This window comes from Elaeis guineensis, chromosome 4 (genome assembly GCF_000442705.2).
Source record: "Elaeis guineensis isolate ETL-2024a chromosome 4, EG11, whole genome shotgun sequence".
Classification (NCBI taxonomy): domain Eukaryota; kingdom Viridiplantae; phylum Streptophyta; class Magnoliopsida; order Arecales; family Arecaceae; genus Elaeis; species Elaeis guineensis.
This window is the reverse complement of record NC_025996.2, coordinates 26,862,651-26,881,951: the sequence shown is the minus strand read 5'-3', so window position 1 is coordinate 26,881,951 and position 19,301 is coordinate 26,862,651. Positions and strand designations below refer to the sequence as shown.

The 19,301-nt window shown below is 33.8% G+C and overlaps 1 protein-coding gene across 3 annotated transcripts; it reads right to left on the bottom strand.

Moving 5' to 3' along the window:
* Positions 1–795: 795 nt before the first annotated feature.
* On the bottom strand, positions 796–9,895 carry LOC105043225 (polygalacturonate 4-alpha-galacturonosyltransferase). Of its 3 annotated transcripts, XM_010920696.2 has the most exons (11): positions 9,669–9,895; positions 9,399–9,584; positions 6,434–6,468; positions 6,271–6,330; positions 6,006–6,140; positions 5,807–5,918; positions 5,676–5,716; positions 5,109–5,443; positions 4,681–5,038; positions 3,935–4,522; positions 796–1,367 (listed from the first exon to the last, which is right to left on the bottom strand). In XM_010920696.2, exons 2-11 carry the CDS (start codon positions 9,562–9,564, stop codon positions 1,092–1,094), a joined length of 2,106 nt encoding a protein of 701 aa, XP_010918998.1. In that variant the 5' UTR covers positions 9,565–9,584; positions 9,669–9,895; the 3' UTR covers positions 796–1,091. The 3 variants fall into 3 exon arrangements, with proteins under 3 accessions (XP_010918998.1, XP_073112038.1, XP_073112039.1); XM_073255937.1 differs by having other exon boundaries at positions 9,399–9,895; XM_073255938.1 differs by lacking the exons at positions 9,399–9,584; positions 9,669–9,895 and adding an exon at positions 8,491–8,509.
* Between the last annotated feature and the right edge of the window lie 9,406 nt (positions 9,896–19,301).

Below are 19,301 nucleotides of genomic sequence, written 5' to 3'. Positions count from 1 at the left end.
GTATTTACCGTCCTCACTCGAAGAAAGTGTGTTTATCTTGTTACAAAGGAGAAAGAACTGCTTTTTCTTCTGCAGCAAACTAGGACGATACTTAACTTTTCATAGTAGAGAGGATTTCTAAGTCTTTTGTGGAAGTTTACCAGTGATCTGTGCAGTGTGATCACAAACCATTAGAGTAAACAACTACCGCTAACAATTGCAAAACTGAATATAAAGCAGCAGAAATGAGTTGTTGGCTGCCATGACCAAAAAGAGCAAAAACGCAAAAAGGTGAAGACTAACGAGAGCATTTCTGCATTGCTATTCTGTAGAAGCAGGCAGGCAGGCAGACAGAAGCAAAACATAGTACAGCCTCTGTTGCAGAGTTACTCTGCTAATACACGCAAGAATTTTATATAGCATAAAGCTGCGCAGCAACGGCAACCAATCCACGCATGCACGTGAATAAGTTATCAAAAAGCTTTTCTACCCCCTTGAAATATTTTCATAACCATTGCTCTCATCTCCTTGCTAAACACGATCTAGCAAGGTTTTGAACCATCAGAACAGGGCGATCTGCACGGTTTCATACCATTCCAGTATAAAAGGGCACCAGTACACTGTCTCAGAACGGTCCCATGCCGTGTATCAATACTCAGTATTGCAGTGTTTCAATCAAAAAGAGTACAGCGGCACCGAAATTTGAAACCTTGCCATATAACATGCCTACATCCATATGATTCTTCCATCGCTAGCAAACTAGATCTTTAAAAAAAAAAAAAAAAAGGTTCTAGCATATAGGAAGACAAATTAAAATGGAAGAACGACATTGCATCATACATTTCCAGCAATCTTCTAATTATATTCCAAGTACATGCATGCATAGAACCACATAACAATTGTCAGCACTCAATACCATTGAAGCATAAAAGAAGAAAAATGTGGAATAGAAAAGCAAAATGTGCGGCAAAAGGAAAATGAGAGTAAGCAGTAAGAATGGAACAAGGCAGAATGGCTAGCAAAAAATCTAATATTCTCCAGCTTCACAACAGAAGCACCCTCCCTACTTTCAGGGCAAAAGCATATCCTGCAAGCAATCACGCCATGTCTGACTATCGACTAAGGTTGCATATCTTAACATATGGGTGGTCATATTTGATGTATCTGGTCCAGTAGTTCCTGTACTTCGTCATTCCAATCTCCAACCAAGGCTTCAAATTCCCATTATAATGAATGACAGCAGCATTCTCAATCTCTGAGCGATCAATGCTTGGATTATACCCCAAGCCAAGAACATGCCATGACTTGTCCAGTGGATGAGTCAACTTGTAGAATGTCAACAGTCCAGGAGGAAGTGTACCAAGTTTCCATAGAGCCCTGTTCTCGTTCTAGGACAGGAAAGAAAACTAATTAATGCCTGGTTTTCACACAATCAGACAAGATTTTCTGGCTACAGTGAGCCTACCAACAATAAGCATTTAGCATTTAACCCTACAATTTTCATAGATAAGCCTCCTGATGCATGACAGCTTTGCAAGGATGAAATGACACAATCAGTTGAAGCTAGAATATGTGATTTACATATATTCAGTAATAACAAGTTTAGAAGCAAGGAACTGGTGTTTATCAAAACCTAAAGATGTAAATTGTTTCCTTCCATCATCTCAGGATTCCTTACACAAAAAAAGGAATAGATCAGAAAATTTTTATTAGAAAAATCAGAAAATATAACAATGATATGCCTTTGAAGCGACAAGTAGTATTCACATGTTTGTAAGGTATTAGGAAATTTTAAATGAAATAGCATTGTGATTGTTGTATATGTAGGAAATATAGAGGCTATGGGTACATGAAGCGAGTTTTTACAAGGGTGAGAAGATAGAGATTGAGGCTCCACGAAACTAGAAGGGGAAGTTAATTCATATAAAATGGAAGAAGCTAATGAGTCACATAAACATGGAAGTTACATGATTTGGTTGATCTTCACAAGAGATAAGAGCTGGCCTACATAATGAGAGGAGGTTGAATACACTAAAAATTTAAAAGGCAATGTGGAAGAGTAAAGGAAACTGATAGAGTTTGCAAGGCACTATAAATTTCTAAGTCAATCACAGGAATGAATGAGAAGCAAAGATCCATCAAGCAACCTAAAACATATAAGATGACATAGACTGGTCAAGGCTATGATTGCTTCCTATAGCATATATGCATAGGGAGGCATGTAGTATTAATCCACATACACATCCATGTGTAGTATGCATAACTAAGGGCTTGATCTACAAACAAAAGATGTATGGACCAGGAATTATATAGTGCCCATCCATGGATACTGCTTATGAATAAAAAAAAAAATCAAAAGACATGACAAATGCAAAACGATACTGCAGCTATTTCTCAATTGATCACAGGACTTAAAGCAGGGACACACAGAAGACAAGGTTTCAGATATCTATACAGTATTTTTTTTTTTTAGAAAAATGGGAGTTCCAACTTTTGGCATATATTACCCCCATCAAATATCAAAAATACCCACAATTAATATTTCTAAAATATTTTATTAACAAAAAAAGAGAAAAAAAATTCCTCAGATCCGGATGCACTCCCTATTCTGTCTCACACATCTATCCTCTCCTCTCCCTCACACCCCCTCTACTTCCCACTGTTGCTCTCGCCCTCTATCTCTGTCCCTGCATTGCACCTCTCCAATCCCTCGGGATGGCTCTCTCATTGGCTTTGCACCCACCCTAGCCCTCAGTATCTCTCTCTCTCTCTCTCACACACACACACAAAGCATCACCTCCCTTTCTGCATCCATGTCTCCTATCTCCCGTGTTTCCTTACCCTATCCTTGTCAACTCCAATCTCCACCCCCTCCTTCCAAATTCCCAGTTAAATTTCTGATCTCATTATTTTAAAGTAATTATATTTTTAGTTTTATTTTATCTAAAGTATTTAAATTTTAAAGTAATTTTATTTCTACTTTATCACTGGAATTTCATCTGTATTTTTTTATGTTCATTATAACATTTCTTGTTTACAGATTTTATATTCCATCTTTGGTTTTATTAAAAAATTGTTTATACTTTTGTGATTTTACTTTATGTTTATGTTCTATTCTACTTTGTTTTTATTTTTATATACTTTATTATACTTTGTTTTTCAGATCATTGCTAATTTCATCCATTTTTATTCTTCTATTTATTTTCATGTTTCATCCTTTTCATAACCCAATTAATGTTTAATTATATTTGTATATCTAATTTTATATTTTTAGTTTATCACTCACCCTATGTATATCAATTTGTAATATTTCTGAGACATATCAATCACATGATATTTTTAATTTCCTTTTATTCATATTTAATTCATTCTTTAAAATTTTAATTTATCCATGTTACCTGTAGTTTTTGCTATCTTTGGCTTTTTTTTATTTTATTACATAGTTTCATATTTTCTATTTCAATTTTGTTTTATTTGGAATTTTTGTTTCTGAGAATTGTTTTGTGTTTTCAGTTTTACAATATATATTTGTCTTTTTACTTTTTGAAATTTTTAATTTTCATTTTTTTTGGGTCTAATTGATTCTATTATATTTTATCTTTTTAATAATTTTCTATATGTTGCAAGTGATATTTTTTATTAATATTTTATACTTCTATCTTAATTTTAATTTATCTCGGAATTTTTTTCTTTCTTTATCCTCTTTCTATATAGGATCTTAGAATTTTTCAATTTATCTTTCCTTCTTGATGTTATTACATTTGTTTCAACCAAAATAAAATATAATAAATAATTTATTTATCCTACTTTTGATAATCAATGCTTTTGTCAAGCATGCACTGTGCGTGCTCATTTGCTAGTTGTCTTACAAACCAAAAAAAACATCAGTGACATATATGAAATGCCAATAACTCATGAAGAATTGCATTCAAGCAAAGCTTTTAAATCAACTTACCAATGACTGCCACTTGTGATAAATCCCAGTAATATCTTTCTTCTTCCATTCATTTAGATCAAACATATTCATTCCATAAGCCCAACCACATGCATTTGGATCAAAGTTTTTCGCAATGTGAGGGTTTGAAAAATTGAGGTATTTGTCAAACCGATGAAAACTCTGTCCACACGTCTCTACAGCACCATTTACATTTCCCCTGAGATCTATGAACCACAAAGCTGTCAAATCCTTCTGGACAACAATGTCATCATCCAGAAACAGGATTTTATTCAATTTGGGATAAACCTGTGGAAGGTAGAACCTTAGATGGTTTAGCATTGAAAGGTATTTTGGGTTCCGGTATTTTAAATTCGAAGAACCTGCTGAGAGAGTAGTATGATGACCAGCTTTAAAATAGTACTCTTTCATTGCAGCAGACTCTAGCTGTCGTAAAACTGGACAATATGATGAGTTCAGCCATTTAAATTCATCCACATTTTCAACATGAATGGTTGCTTTTCCAGGCGGATTCAACAGAAACCACATGTTCATGGCTCCAAAGTTCAGTTTATCGGTGACCAGATGGAAGACATGTTTTTCTGGCTCCTGAAACCAATATCAAGGTTAGTTGCCCCACCATAATTTACATGTAAATGCATAAATAAAGACAGATGCAGAAACACCTGGAGGGAATGGGTGGTTGGGTAGGTATCGTTGCAATTACAAAAGCCAGAAGGAGAATAGAAAAGAAAAGAGACCCTTACCTTGGCATTTGTGATTGTTGAGTTCACAACAACCGATGCAGCTAAAACATTGTCAGAAAAGAGCGCATAATGGTAAAGATTCGGATCTTCCAAATTCTCACTCCTTGGAAATTTCCTTTTTTCTGGAGGGAGGAGATAGTAGGCTATGCTTAAGCGCATAGATAAGCAGTGGATCCCATTGGGAATTGTTTTTGCAGCCAACTGGCTTAGGAAAGTGCTCTGTTTCTTTAAGCTCCTAACCTGTGTGTCTGCTGATTGAAGCATCGCTCTGAGCTTCTGAGTTACTGCCTTACAATCATACAATTGTTCTCTTGCTTTTGACAAAACCTGACCCATTTCTTTTATTCTCTTAGGTGCGCTGGAAATAACATATTTCAAGTTAATGATGCGCTTGTGTAGAAAGACAGGAAACAGAAAAACAGCCTCACCTTTGGTGGAGCTCGGAATCAGCATTGGCCTCTCCAAGTGCACTTTGGCTTTCCTTTAGCCGATTCTGAAGTTCCTGATAAAGATCAGTCTTATCCTTGGACTTAGCAATAACTAAATAAACTCTAGCCATGATCATTTGGTCTCGCATCAACCTTACGGTTGAATCAGAGTTCTCATTCTCATTATCTTTCCTCCATATGCTATATTTTCCAAGAACTGCAGAGTTTACACCTTTCGAGCGTTGAATGGCAGCATTTTCAAGTTTCACCAATGCTTCATCATTCTGCTGGACCAACTCTACTGCTCTTCTTTCTCGTCTTTTCTCTCTCAATCGCTACAGTTCTCAAGAAATAGAAAAATTAGATCAAATTAATCAAAGGTAATCATCACAGTAGCAAGATTCAAAATATGTGAATGCTCTGTCAAGAAGTGTATCCCAATCTCTCTCTCTCTCTCTTTTTTCGTGTGTCTACAGAGGATCCTGGTTCCACAGATCTACTTGAATCAGGTTTGAAGAACTACTCTAGTTCAAGAGGTATAGCACCAGAGGTGAAAAAAATAATTACCCTTCTGGTAAGTATTACTGGATTGTCAAGAAGATGTCCATCTGCATATTAGAAAGACACGAGACTGCTCACTTATAACTATAGGCATAAATAATTGAAACATTATATCAAAAAGGGCAGCCAATAATTACCAGAATCATTTTTAATCGCTTTATCTATTGCTAGCAAATCACCAACTGCAGTAGCAATTTCTAATTTGGAATGGGAGGCCTTTTGTGCAACATCAGAAGCTGCTTGAATCGGCTTCAAGAAATCGAAACATACAACAAGATCAGTAGGCAAATTGAGGCTGGGAGACCCACAAACTTATATAAAGTCAAAAGGAAATACATCTGAAATGGTCAAGTTCTGAGAAGCTTCATCCTGTCCACCAACTTTCCACGAAGATGATATATGGTTTTTCCTGGCTGAATCAAGACTCCATGGTCCTAAGTCATGTCTGGTTGCAGATATGATATCAATTACCTGTCACCATAATGCATAGGCACATCAAGTTCAATACTAACTCATGAGCACTAAACAAAGCTCATGAGAAAACTAGAAGAAGACAATGTGCAATTGATTTGGCAGATCATTCAAGTATTCAACAGTATACCTCCTCTGTGAAAATAGATTTCATGTGTTGCATGGCCAATTGTTCCCTCCAATCAACAATCTGCAACAGTATTTATACAGTTAACATACATGAGGCACAAGAGTACATGGAATTGACACTAAAATAGTAAAAATATGAAAGTAAACTCTAAAGAGCATGCTACCGGCTTGCTTGAAATGTGTCGGATGCCCTCCCAATCTGCATTGTGAATAAAGGAATTTTAGATTAATGTGATTCGGTAAAATGAACCTATTATAAGAGCTATGTAGAGATGCAACTAGGTCCATATAAAGCAATCATTCACCAAGTGGTATGCGACCTAAAACGCAGTGGTTAAGTGCAGTATGTGACCTACACCATGAAGGTCAGATATGTTAAGTGACCTCCACTGCAGGGTTAGATGCGGTATGTTAACTACACCTCAAGGGTTAAATGCGGTATGTGGCCCATACCATAGGAGTTTAATATGGTATGCAACCTACTCCGCAGGGGCTAAATGCAGTACTATGATATACTCCACATAGGTTAAATACAGGCATCATCTTATTGGTTGGACAATAAAATGGATTTGAAATTTGATATCTGTGATCAAGTATTTGAATATGAGTACAATTGTTAACATGAAACTTGGACAATATACTTTACTGTAATAAAATGCATTATTTGGCTACATGTATATTATTGAAAATAGAGAGATCTGCGATGATGCAGGAGCTTAGGGTTAAATTTTAAATAGATTATTTATTTTAATTGCTGTTTTACTGTAGTAAATTACTATTCATAGGTACTGTAGCTCAGGGTTTATTTTAATAAGTTTTCAATTGCTAGAATTTAAAATAGTTAATCTAGGTTTGGGATTAAAAGAAACGTTTGTAACGCTAGTACTTAAGTGCTGTAACATAGGTTTGCAACCATCTTTTGTCATTTTTTTATCAATAAATTTCAAAAACTTGAGATTTTCCTAAAACTCTCATTGTTCCTTCTTTAATCCTAACCTTTTTCTAGCCTATAATCTGTCAATACCTGTTGTGCTCTCCTTTTTACTGCATCATGTGATCTCCTACTTGATAAAAATGCATTATTTCTTTATATGTATTTGTAAGTTAAACTATTTGGTACTTGCTTGATCTAGTTATATAAAGTAGATTGCTACTTACTAAGCTGCCTGGTTCATTATTTTCATTTATCTCTTTTCAGATCCAGGGACTAAAGACTAGCCTAACAATAACTTTTGGAGAGAGCATACAAAGGCCAGTCCAACTTCGTAATTAAGCTAGGCCTAGCTTTGATGAATTTGTATATTAAAATGTTGTTTGCTGATTATGTATAGAAAAATTAAATACTAGAAGTTTAGAATAGTAAGGATGAAGTACCCTGTTTATAACTTTTGGTAGTATATACGAATATATGTGATACTTTACTTTGGAGAGTTTAGTTTTTCTGATTATCACTACTATCTGTGTATGAATTATATTGTGACTAGATTATGTTAAGTTCATTAACAGATGGAAAGCCTTGCTTACTTATATGGCCAACCCATGTGAGTGTAACAGTGGTTTTCAAGCCCAAGAATTATTATTTTTGGGTAGGAAATGTGATAAAGATCCTTCTATGTTAAAATTGACACTAGATGAAATATTTACATATGTTTGTAAACAAAGTATGAGATGCATGTAAGCAAGAATTCATATTTTTGTGTGTGAGTATATATGTAGTCACAGGCATATCATATATACGTATAAGATGGATGGCTTTAATGTTCACAGAGTATAAGACCTGATGTAGTTGTGCCAAAACAAATAGTGAGTAATGGAGAGAGGATTTTGGCACAAAGCTTTTGGTAGATGAGAACTGAAAGGAAGGAAAAGAAAGGTGGCAAAATTTCGTTTATCATAATTTGACATGCACAAAAAGACATAAAAGAGAAGAAAATAATAAAAACTACGGCTCAAGATTTTCTTATGTTGTGAGGTACCTTCCACTCAACAAAAGCAGAATTTGATGCTTAACTTCTGTTTCTCCAACCCACAACAACAACTATCCCAACTGCCACCACCCCCTCCCCCTACCCCACCAAAAAAAAAAAAGGGCTTGCAGCATCATCTACTATAATGGTTACTAAAAGTTGAATCGACAAATATTTCGATGTCAACCTAAACATAACTGCTAGCATCAGTGAAAATAATCATGAAAAAGTGGAAAGTTCATGGCTAGTTTCACCTTATGTAGTCATTTCCATATGAACCACAAGCATCAACAAATGATGAATTATAAGCTCCAAGTTTACTGTCTCTTTAAAGAACACTCACTGCATAAAGGAAATTAAGCATCGGATGATGATACAAATTGTTCCAAATTTCCATGTTCATCATCAAATGCACTTCAAAAACTGCCATTATAAAAGAATGGTCATACATCATGAATATAACTTTATTAGGCAGCAGACTAATATTATTCATGGAAACAGACTTCCAAAACTTATTTCCTGCACTGATAAAATTTTCCATGATTTAATTAGCTCTATGGACTACATATAGATCTAGACAGTAATACATGTAGAAACAACGCTGGAGATTGATGTAGAGAGAATCTGATAATCTTATAATGCTTATAAGAACAACCCAAATCCTAACTCTAATCTCATAGCCTTGATAGTGACCCAGCATCCACCTCTTTTCCAGTACTTGAGAGACATACAACAGTTAATGGTTTCACGATATCAGACACTAATCTCAAATCTTCTTTTTGATCGGCACAAAGAGATAGCCAATAAGCAGAGGTCAAAGCAACCGACGCCCCATGATCATCCTCCTGTCCACTTAACTAACTATGATTGTTATCCAAGAAACACACCAGAACTACACAAATTTAGAAATGACAGAGCCAGTTAAATTCACTCACACAAAGATTTCCCATAAATTCGCATCTCAACATGAGCTATAAATCAAACAACACAAAATGGTAATGGTCGAATGCCCTAATAAGACAAAAACGATTTTCTTATCATAACCCAACCCACCAAGGCCAGTCGACATGATGAAGTCAAGATTAGGCCTCTCCAAAGCAGATCTCGCGAGGAAACACATCGATTTTTTCAAGCAAGAATTGAGGCTACAGAATGGACTCACCAGCCAAGACGGAGGTGCGAATGCCTCGCGCCGCCAAGAAGAGCAGCGGCGAGAGAACGGAGAGGAGAAGGAGGGCGGCGAGTTTGACGACGGCGGCGCCGCGACTCCTCTGGATCCCACCGGCGGCGGCGGCGGCGGCCTCGGGGAGGCGCTTGGAAGGGCGCATTGGCGTAATGAATCCGAGCCCTAGAAGGAGGAGAAAGTGAAAAGGGAACGGATTAGAGGAAGTGCGACAAGTGGAAGGATAGGGTAATGGGGCAGGACGATTACGGTCAGGGATCCGTTGAATTGTGCTCGGAGTTGGGTTCTAGTAGGTTGGAGTGGTGGGGAGATGAGACGGGTTGGGGAGGAGGCATCCGCACGGAGGAGGAATGCCAGAGGAACGGTAGCGACGAATGGAATTTGTCTGGCAACTGAGAAAGGAAAAGCAAAAAAATATAGGAAATCAAAGATAGAAGCCAATGGAGCAAAACGTAATCGTGGTTCGTGGGTCGTGGGGTCATCTCCGATAAGCATGGATTCGGAGTGATGCGATTTAAGTAGTGATAATAACAGCAAGAGCAAATTACAGAAAACACCTTCTAAAATTAAAATAAATTATACTCATATCTAATTATTTAAAGAAGCTATGCCCATCTAAGATCTGATTTGATTAAAATAATTTTAAATAATATAATAGCCATCCAAAGAAATAAGAAACATGTGCTTCTCTCTGTGCAAAGATAATTTCAACTTCCCATATGAGATAAATGGTTTCGACAACATTGTTAATTTAATTAGATGTAAGCATAAATTTTATAAATTATTAGATACAAATGAAATAAATATAAATTTTAAAAAAATTGTAATTTACTCCAATCAAATTTGGTAGACCTAGATTGAAGTTTTTTTATTAAATATTTTTAATATGGCAAATGTGCACTTGTACAAAAAAATTTTTGGACTTTAACGGATACGTCAACCAACCTTGCCTTCCATGATATATACTGCCAATGTTATTTTCTAAAATATTAAAAAAAATTCTAGATGATAAATTAATTTAAAATTATTTCTTCCGAACGAATGTCATTTACAATGTACAAATAGATGGTACTGTATATTGCTAGAGTTAACACTTTAAATCACAACAACATCATCATAACTTAGAGACGCCTTGACATTATATTGCAATTAATAATACTCAAAAGCATCCCAAACTACAAAAATAATTGTATTTAATATTTGTAAATATGAGGATAATAGAAAAGAGTTGATGGTCAGGTTCTAGGGAGATGAGGTTGACCAAAACAAAGGAGCAAAGGTTACATAATTGACAGTCACACAGCATTTGGGATTTAGGAGATTGGGCAGCGGAGGAGGGCGCCAATTTGGAGACTAAATGTGTAAGCCAATAAAAATTAAGACTGATATGATTTGAAGGTAGACAAAGAAATATTCTCACATTACAATATATATTTTGGCACCCACTCATAAGATGGTGTTCATGTATGCCTTGTTTGAGAGAGGATGTACTAAATGGAGGAATAAAATGGGCTCCTATGCATGGATGGAGAGTGAATGGTTAAAGAATAACTGAAGTCACCATTGATGCAAAGATAGCATCTTATTCTTTTCTAGATATATTACACAAAGAAGATAGAAATCTAAGCAATCAGGGATATGAAAGATTAAAACTTCAAAGAAAACTTGTCATTACAAACAGAAGGCCTTTTATTTCATGAGCGGTCAATTTCCTTGATTAGTAACCTTGGAGCCTTGGCAGTATAATTGAATATCTTAGGCTTTCTTCTAAATTTTCCAGCAAATGGATGCAGCAAGGATGTCCGAAAACCATGCTATGCTTCTTTTGACTTCTCATTCTTCTCCAAACTTCATAAAAAGAGAGGAAAAAAAGGTAGTTTTTCCATCCATTTAATTTTATCCTTGAAGAATTTCTAGATTTGCAAAGAATATGGACAAGAAAAGAACAGATTTAAAGCAATTTTCTTCCTATCTAGAATTGCAAAGAATACAAGTTGGTAGACATGGCCTAGATCTCATCTTCTGACAATTAGCAGTCAAGTATCTTCCCTTGAAAGCCCACCGAAGGAAAATTTTGACCTTTAATTTTGGGCATGATAGTCTTCCAAATTTGAGTGAAGTCCAATAAACCACCAAAATTGACGATCATTTATGTATAATGAGAGTTTATGGTGAAGAAATTGAGATCGCCACACTTGTTGATCGACGTCTAATCAGATTCCAAATATCTATTTATTAAGGGAAGCACCAACAGTAGAAATGCTAACGCACCCTTTTGTATCTTTCATCTCGACAAAAGAAGCAAAGTAGGACCTATAAATTGGTTATCTACCAATCATTAGGTGAAAGAATGAGGATGCGTTAGATTGGCCTTGTAAAGTTATTTTTAAATTATTTCATATAATTATTTTATTTTATTTTATCTAGTGTTGACAATAATTAATGGCTTCTAAATAGAGTAAGGCTCATCTTGGTTATTTTGCTTATCATTTTAGGGCTAAGCAAATAATCGAAATCCAAAGAAATTCACCCAATTGATCCAATAAACATCGATTTTGATTGATTGAAAGACATAAATAAGATAAAATCGGATTGGATTTATAAAAAATAAGTTATTTATGATTGGATTTGGTTTCTACACTTTTAAACCATATAAATTGAACCCAACCATAATAGTATTTCATAAAGTCGCTTTCATTTTGGGACAGCATTGTTTAAACTTCAATACTTCTTTCTAAAAAATACTGCATCATCCATTTAAATTTATAAAAATATTAATATTAAATTATTGATGGAAGCACATTAATTTGAGATAATTTTAAAATAAAAATTTTCAGATGTACACTACAACAGAAAAGGATATTTGCAAATACTTATTTGTGATGTAAATTTCGTCGTTAATATTTTATCGCTACAAATAGGATCGCAGATAATATTTTACGATAGAAACAAAATTTTTGTCACTAATAACATATTTTTTACGATGTAAAATTTTCATTGAAAAAAAAATATTTTATTTTTTAAATTATTTACAATGAAAAATTTTTATCGCAAATAGATGATTTTATGATAAAAATAATTTTTATCATAAAAAAAATTATTTATGATGAAAATTTTTATCATAAATAATTTAATAAATAAATTTAATATTTTTAAAAAAAAATTATGATGAAAAATTTGAATCATAAATATTTCTATCGTAAATAAATATTATTTATGATAAAAATTTTTGATCATAAATAATTTTAAAAAATATTTTTAAATTTTAAAAAATAAATTATTTGCAATGAAAATCGTATGTCGCAAATGATGTTATTTGCAACATATATTCCATCGCAAATAATTCCATCGCTAATTAAACTATAATATTTTTTTAAAAAAATAATTTATAAATATATATTTTTTTAATTTATATTTTTAATATTTTATATTTATAATCTATAAAATTAAAATAAAAAATTCTCATAATAAATCCATAAATAAATTTGATCATTTCATTATATTAAAATATAATTACAAAAAAATAAATTTAATAATTACAAAAGGTCTAAAATAAAAATAAAAAATATAGAAATAAATCACTGACTATCAAACATCAGCATCTGGAGAAAGAGAACAAGTAGAGTATGACGGACCGGCCTGCTGTTGCCTCATCAGCTCCATCATCTACTTTATCTGCACCATCCACTCCATCGTCTACATCGGGAACGACTGGTAGGAGTCGAGCATGCAACCAACTTATGAGCTCGCTGTCGATCTTTAATAGTCCGTAGTCGATCCTTGCAGTCTATCTCTGTATCTCCACCAGCCGAGCATCGCAGGCAACATGGATGTCAGCCCTGGACGAGCATGAGGATGGGAGAGCTATGATCCCATATCTTAGTCTCCTAATATAACAGGATCTCATACCAAACACCTGATCATAGGTCTCTTTATCTGTGGTTGCAGTCAAGTCCTCAGGGGTAGGCTGGAATTTCATCTCTATCATACGATCCTGAAAATTAAAGTTATAGCTATTTTAAGTTTGTACTAAAAATCAAAATATCAATGAAAAATAATTGAAAAAACTTACATAAAGTTTCTAGCTCCTCGCCGTCCACTCTTCTGATCGTCGCTGGTGGATTTACTGGTAGATCTCGATCTACCAAAAAGCTCGCGACGCTCTATATCTCTCTGTAATTTGAGAATAATTAATAAAAAATTTAAATAATTAAAAAGTTAAAATATGCTAAATAAAAATTACTTACTATCTGCTCTATATGGCCAGTGAATGGCTTCGAACCCCTACAATGCGAGACGGTCTATCTCTCCTGATTGGCAACATTTCAGGCACATCGATCCTATACAATTAACAGTCAAATTAGTGAGTAACTAACTAAATTTAAGAATAAATGACTCAATTATTGAACTCTAAAAAAAAATTAGATACTTAACCTGATATGTCGGATCCTCATACCTACGGTATATGACAGCCCAGTTCTCGATACTGATACTGTCATATGGTCGCTGCCGTGCTGCCTCCACCCCTTGGTCTTGTACTACAGCATACCAGTGGCGATGAATGCGATGGGGGTAATCTTTAAAACACGAGCATAGATAATCATCCACAGCTCGTCGAATTTAATCGTACTCAAAATCAATAATATCAAATATAACCTGTCAATAACAAATATTATAAAAATACAGTACTAATTAAATATTTCACTAAATATTATTTTACCTGTAAGTAGCTATAGGAGACCTCCCTCTAAGCCGGTGTAATGTAATGCCAATCGAAGAGCATCACAGAGACATAGCTACGGCGTATGATATCCAGCTCAATCCATCATGGCTCACACCATCTCCTAATGGGTGTGGTGAAGCCGGACAGAATCTCGATACGGAGATGTTGTCCCTCATGCTCACATCTCTAAAGCTCCAGGATGAGGTTCTTCGATCGATCTCAATCCAGATCCGACTCAGATTTCTGACTGGATCTGAGTTGATCCAGGCCAGATCTCGATCCGAATTTCGAACTAGATCTTAGACTAGATCTCGATCCAGATCTGACACAAATCCCAGATCGAATCCGAGTCGAACTGGATCGGATCCCGAATTCAGCTAATCTTAGTTAAAATATTAAATTATAATCACAATAAAATATAGAGACTAAACAAGCAGAAGTATTAAATTATAACAAGCAAAAGTGTTAAATTATTTTTTAAAAATAATATTTTATCATTATTTTAAAAATATAACTATTTTAATAATAAAAAATAATTTATTTTTAAATATTTTATTTTATTTTATTTATCATTATCATTTTTTAATGCTTATTGTTATTATTATTATTAAATTATTATTTTTTAAATAATAATTTTTTTATTTTTTGCCCCTTTCTTCTCTCGCATGCCATAACCCCCCACCACCATCCCCGCTTTCCGGCTCGTCACCACCGCCCCCTACCCCCCACGGCCCCTAACCCCTCTGTCCTCCGCCCCACCCCACGTCACCTCCACTCCCTGGCCCGCTCCGCTCGCGGCCCCCACTCCCCATCCTCTGTCCCACCTCGCATCACCCCCACCCCCTGGCCCGCTCCTCTCGTGCCCCCACCCCCTGCGGCCCCCACCCCCATCCTCTGCTCCACCCCGCATCACCCCCACCTCCTGGCCCGCTCTGCTCGCACCCCCACACCCCATGGCCCCCACCCCCCATCCTGCGCCCCACCCCGCTCACCCCTACCCCCGTGGCCCACTCTGCTTGTGCCCCCCTACTCCTCCCTTCCCCGCAGAGTCAAAAAAAAAGGGAGTTTACCTTAAAGTTAGCAGCAGCAGTGGTGGCGGTGGTAGTGATGCCCGGACAAGAAGACGACGATGATGCCCGGAGAGGAAGCCCGACAGCGACAGTGACGATAGAGAAAAAGCCCTATGGTCGGTGGAAGTGCGGGAGGGGGGAGAGAGAGGCAGAGAGGAGAGGATTTTGCAGGAAGCGAGAGAAGCAGACGGAAGTGGTAGGAGATTTTTATAGGACTTTTAATGAGACAATTATTAGCAACGAATATTTAATTTCCATCGCTAATAATGCCTACTAAATTTTTTTCCTCCTGAAAATTTTTTCCTCAAAAAAATTTAATTAAAAAAATTTCATAAAAAACTATTTTTTTGCTACAGAAATCAAATTTTCATCGCTAATAACATTACTAGCGAGGCAAAATATCATTTACATTACTAATAATTTCCGTCAAAAAAAAAAATTTCTTTAAAAATTTTTCCATCTAAAAAAAAATTTCCATAAAAAATTATTTTATGATGAAAATGAATTTTACATCATAAATATTAAATTATTTGCGATGTAAAATATGCATCACAAATAATCGATGAGAAAATAAATTTTTTTAAAAAAATAAATAATAGATTATTTATGATGTAAAATTTCCATCATAAATAATTTAATATTTACGATGAAAAGTTTTCATCATAAATAATAAATTAAAAAATTAAAAAATTTAAAATTTAAAATTTAAAATATTTTATGATAAATAAAAATTAAAATAATAAATAATAAATTATTTATGATAAAAATATTTTATAAATTAAAAAAATAATTTAAGTATTTTATGATCAATTTTTTTATCATAAATTTTTTTAATAGTTTGCAATCGAAAAATCAGTCGCAAATATATTTTACAATCGAATATAATTTTTTTCTTATTTTTCTCTGAATATGATATAATTTTGAAATTTAAAGTTTATTTTTATCATTTATTATCTAAATAATTATTGTTACAGTATCATCACAAAAGATCATCTCGATCCGATAGCCCTAGCCATGTCGATCAATAAAATTTGATTTCGATGGTTACGAACGATCACATAATGATCTGATAGATAGAGATGACCAATAGATCTAAAAACTTGTAATGATGATCTCGATGATATTTGTAGCATGCTATCAAAATTTTGCTTCAATCAGACATCATTATCATAGTCAATTTAATACAGGATGATTTGGACCGTTAAATAAAAATGAGTGATCAAAAGATCAAATGGCATCTGATTATAAGTCGATTCTTCACATAAATAATCTTTGCTACTATTTTAATCATTTATATGGTAGTAATCATAAAATTCAAACCGTGCGTATATGAACCATTCTAAATTATATGTCTCTTGATACTCATTCTTAAAGTCCTTAAGTAATTATACCTGTGCTTTTGTAAGATCTACTTAACGTGGATGGTTCATATACGCGTGGTTTGAATTTTACGATTATCACCATATAGATGATTAAAGCAGTAACAAAAATTATTTATCTGTAAAATTATCTTATAATCGGATGCCATTTGGCCATTTGATCACTCATTTTTATTTAATGGTCCAAATCATCCCGTGCTAAATTGACCATGATAATGATGTTTGATTGAAGTAAAATTTTGCTAGCATGCTACAAATATCATTGAGATTATCATTGTAAGTTTTTGAATCCATCGGTGATCTTTATCTATCAGATCATTATGCGATCATTCATAACCGTAAGTCAAATTTCATTGATCAATATGACTAGGACTATCGGATCGAGGTAATCTTTTATGACGATACTCTAACAATAATTATTTAGATAATTAACGATGAAGATGGACTTTAAATTTCAAAATTATATCATATTCAGAAAAAAATAAAAAAAATATATTTGATTATAAAATATTAAACAAATTTTCGATCTAAAAATCAATCACAAAATACTTGAATTATTTTTTTAATTTATAAAATATTTTTCATCATTAATACTTAATAATTTATTATTTATTTTTTAAAAAAATTTTGATTTCTAATCGATTATTTGCGAAGAAAATTTTTTATTGCAAATAATAAGTATTCATTTTTTTTAAAAATATTTACCCATCAATTATTTACGATAAAAATTTTGCATCACAAATAATAAGTATTTATGATGCACAATAAATTTTACATCATAAATATTTAATTATTTACAATGCATATTTTGCATCATAAATAATCTACTATTTATTTTTTAAAAAAAATTTATTTTCTCATCGATTAATTATGATACAAATTTGACATCATAAATAATTTAATATTTACGATGCAAAATCAATTTTGCATCATAAATACCTATTATTTGTGATGTAAATTTGCATCACAAATAATCTACTAATTATTTTTTTAAAAATATTTGATTTTTCATCGATTATTTGTGATGAAAATTTTTATCATAAATAATTAACATTTATATTTTAAAATAGTTATTTATGATGTAAAATAATTATATTTTCTTAAAATTTTGATTTCTTGTCAATAATTTATGACGAAAATGTTGCATCGCAAATAATTCAATATTTGCAATGAAAAATTTAGTTGCATCACAAATACTGATTATTTGCAATGCAAGTTCTGCATCGTAAATAATTTACTAATTATTTTTTTCAAAATTTTTGATTTCTCATCGATTATTTATGATAAAAATTTTACATCATAGATAATTTAATATTTATGATAAAAAAATTATTTACATCATAAATATTAATTATTTGTGATGTAAATTTTATGTCATAAATAATCTGTTATTTTTTTAAAAATAATTTTTGATTTTTCATTGATTATTTGCGATGCAAATGAATTTACATCATAAATACTTACTTATTTACGATGTAAAATTTATTTCATCACAAATAAATAATTACTAGTGATGAAATATTTTTCTGTCACTAATACTATTATTTGCAATAAAATTATTTGCATCACAAATAAATCCATCACAAAAATCCTATTTTTTTGTAGTGGTAGTTACTTTCAGATGAGTAAATTTTTTTTTCTATTTTATTTTGTACAGATTGAAAAATAAATCCAAAATTTGTAACTCATGAGGTTTAGATTTTTTTTGTATTAAATTGGTACATAAAAATAAATAAGCTTAAGTGGGACAATATTAGACTTAAAATCAATATTAAGTTAATATTGAAGTCCAAACCGACACAACCCATCTGAACCTGTGTAATATAAACTATTTACTTCGGTTTCAAATGATTTATACATGATAAATCGTTGGCAGTGGGTTGAATTTTTTTCAATCCAATTGGGTTTGATCGGATTAAATTTTTTTCTCAATTCGATCGAATCCGATCCGTGCTTAGCCCTATATTATATAGTCTTTGATAGCGAGTATGCTGTGATCCAAATTCTATATTACTTTGGCTGGCCATGACACTCTCGAGATGATTTATCCTATTCTACTATCGGAAAGATTTAGCATACATTCAGTGTAGTGGACGTAGGGTTGGGAGATTGTGGAAGAGTCACGGGGCTTCTCGAATCGAGTCACGGGGCTTCTCGAATTGTCACCAGATCTTGAAGATGTTGAAATTAGTTTCTAGCATTTGAAATAGTTCTAAAATCTTGTTTTTGTATCAATATTATTGCGGCCAATCCCCCCATCGTCCGATCGCCGGCGTCGCGCACCTGCAAGAAGAGTCCTCATGGATCGGAGATGCCTCCGGTGGAGACTCTCCAACGGTCAAGTCAGAGAGGAGACTAGGCAACAGTGGAAAATCAGGAGCTCAACGGGAGAGAGAGAAGGAGAGCTCAAGAGCTTAGAGGCATTTCTGAGAGCTTGAGAAAGCTTACCAAGATTGTTGCCTTACCCCCTTTTATAGTAGAATACGGTATGGTCCCGCCATTAATGGTGCAGACAACTGGGGAGTTGTCAAATCGCTGGGGGCTGTCAAATCGGCATGGGTTGTCAGGTCATTAATCCATGTCCTTCGTAGGACAATGCCCCATGGCGGTCGTACAGCATGTCCTTGGCAGGAGAATAGCCCATACCGGTAGTACGACGTTTGGATGGACTGGCCAACTGTATGTCGGTATTCGACTGTCGGATCGTCGG

Excerpts from the sequence above, each read along its gene's own strand:
- LOC105043225 (XM_073255937.1), bottom strand. The coding sequence starts at position 9,564 with ATGCGCCCTTCCAAGCGCCTCCCCGAGGCCGCCGCCGCCGCCGCCGGT. Across the intron at positions 6,331-6,433 it reads GACACATTTCAAGCAAGCCG|ATTGTTGATTGGAGGGAACA; the intron begins GTAGCATGCTCT and ends ATACTGTTGCAG. Across the intron at positions 4,523-4,680 it reads CAACAATCACAAATGCCAAG|GAGCCAGAAAAACATGTCTT; the intron begins GTAAGGGTCTCT and ends TATTGGTTTCAG.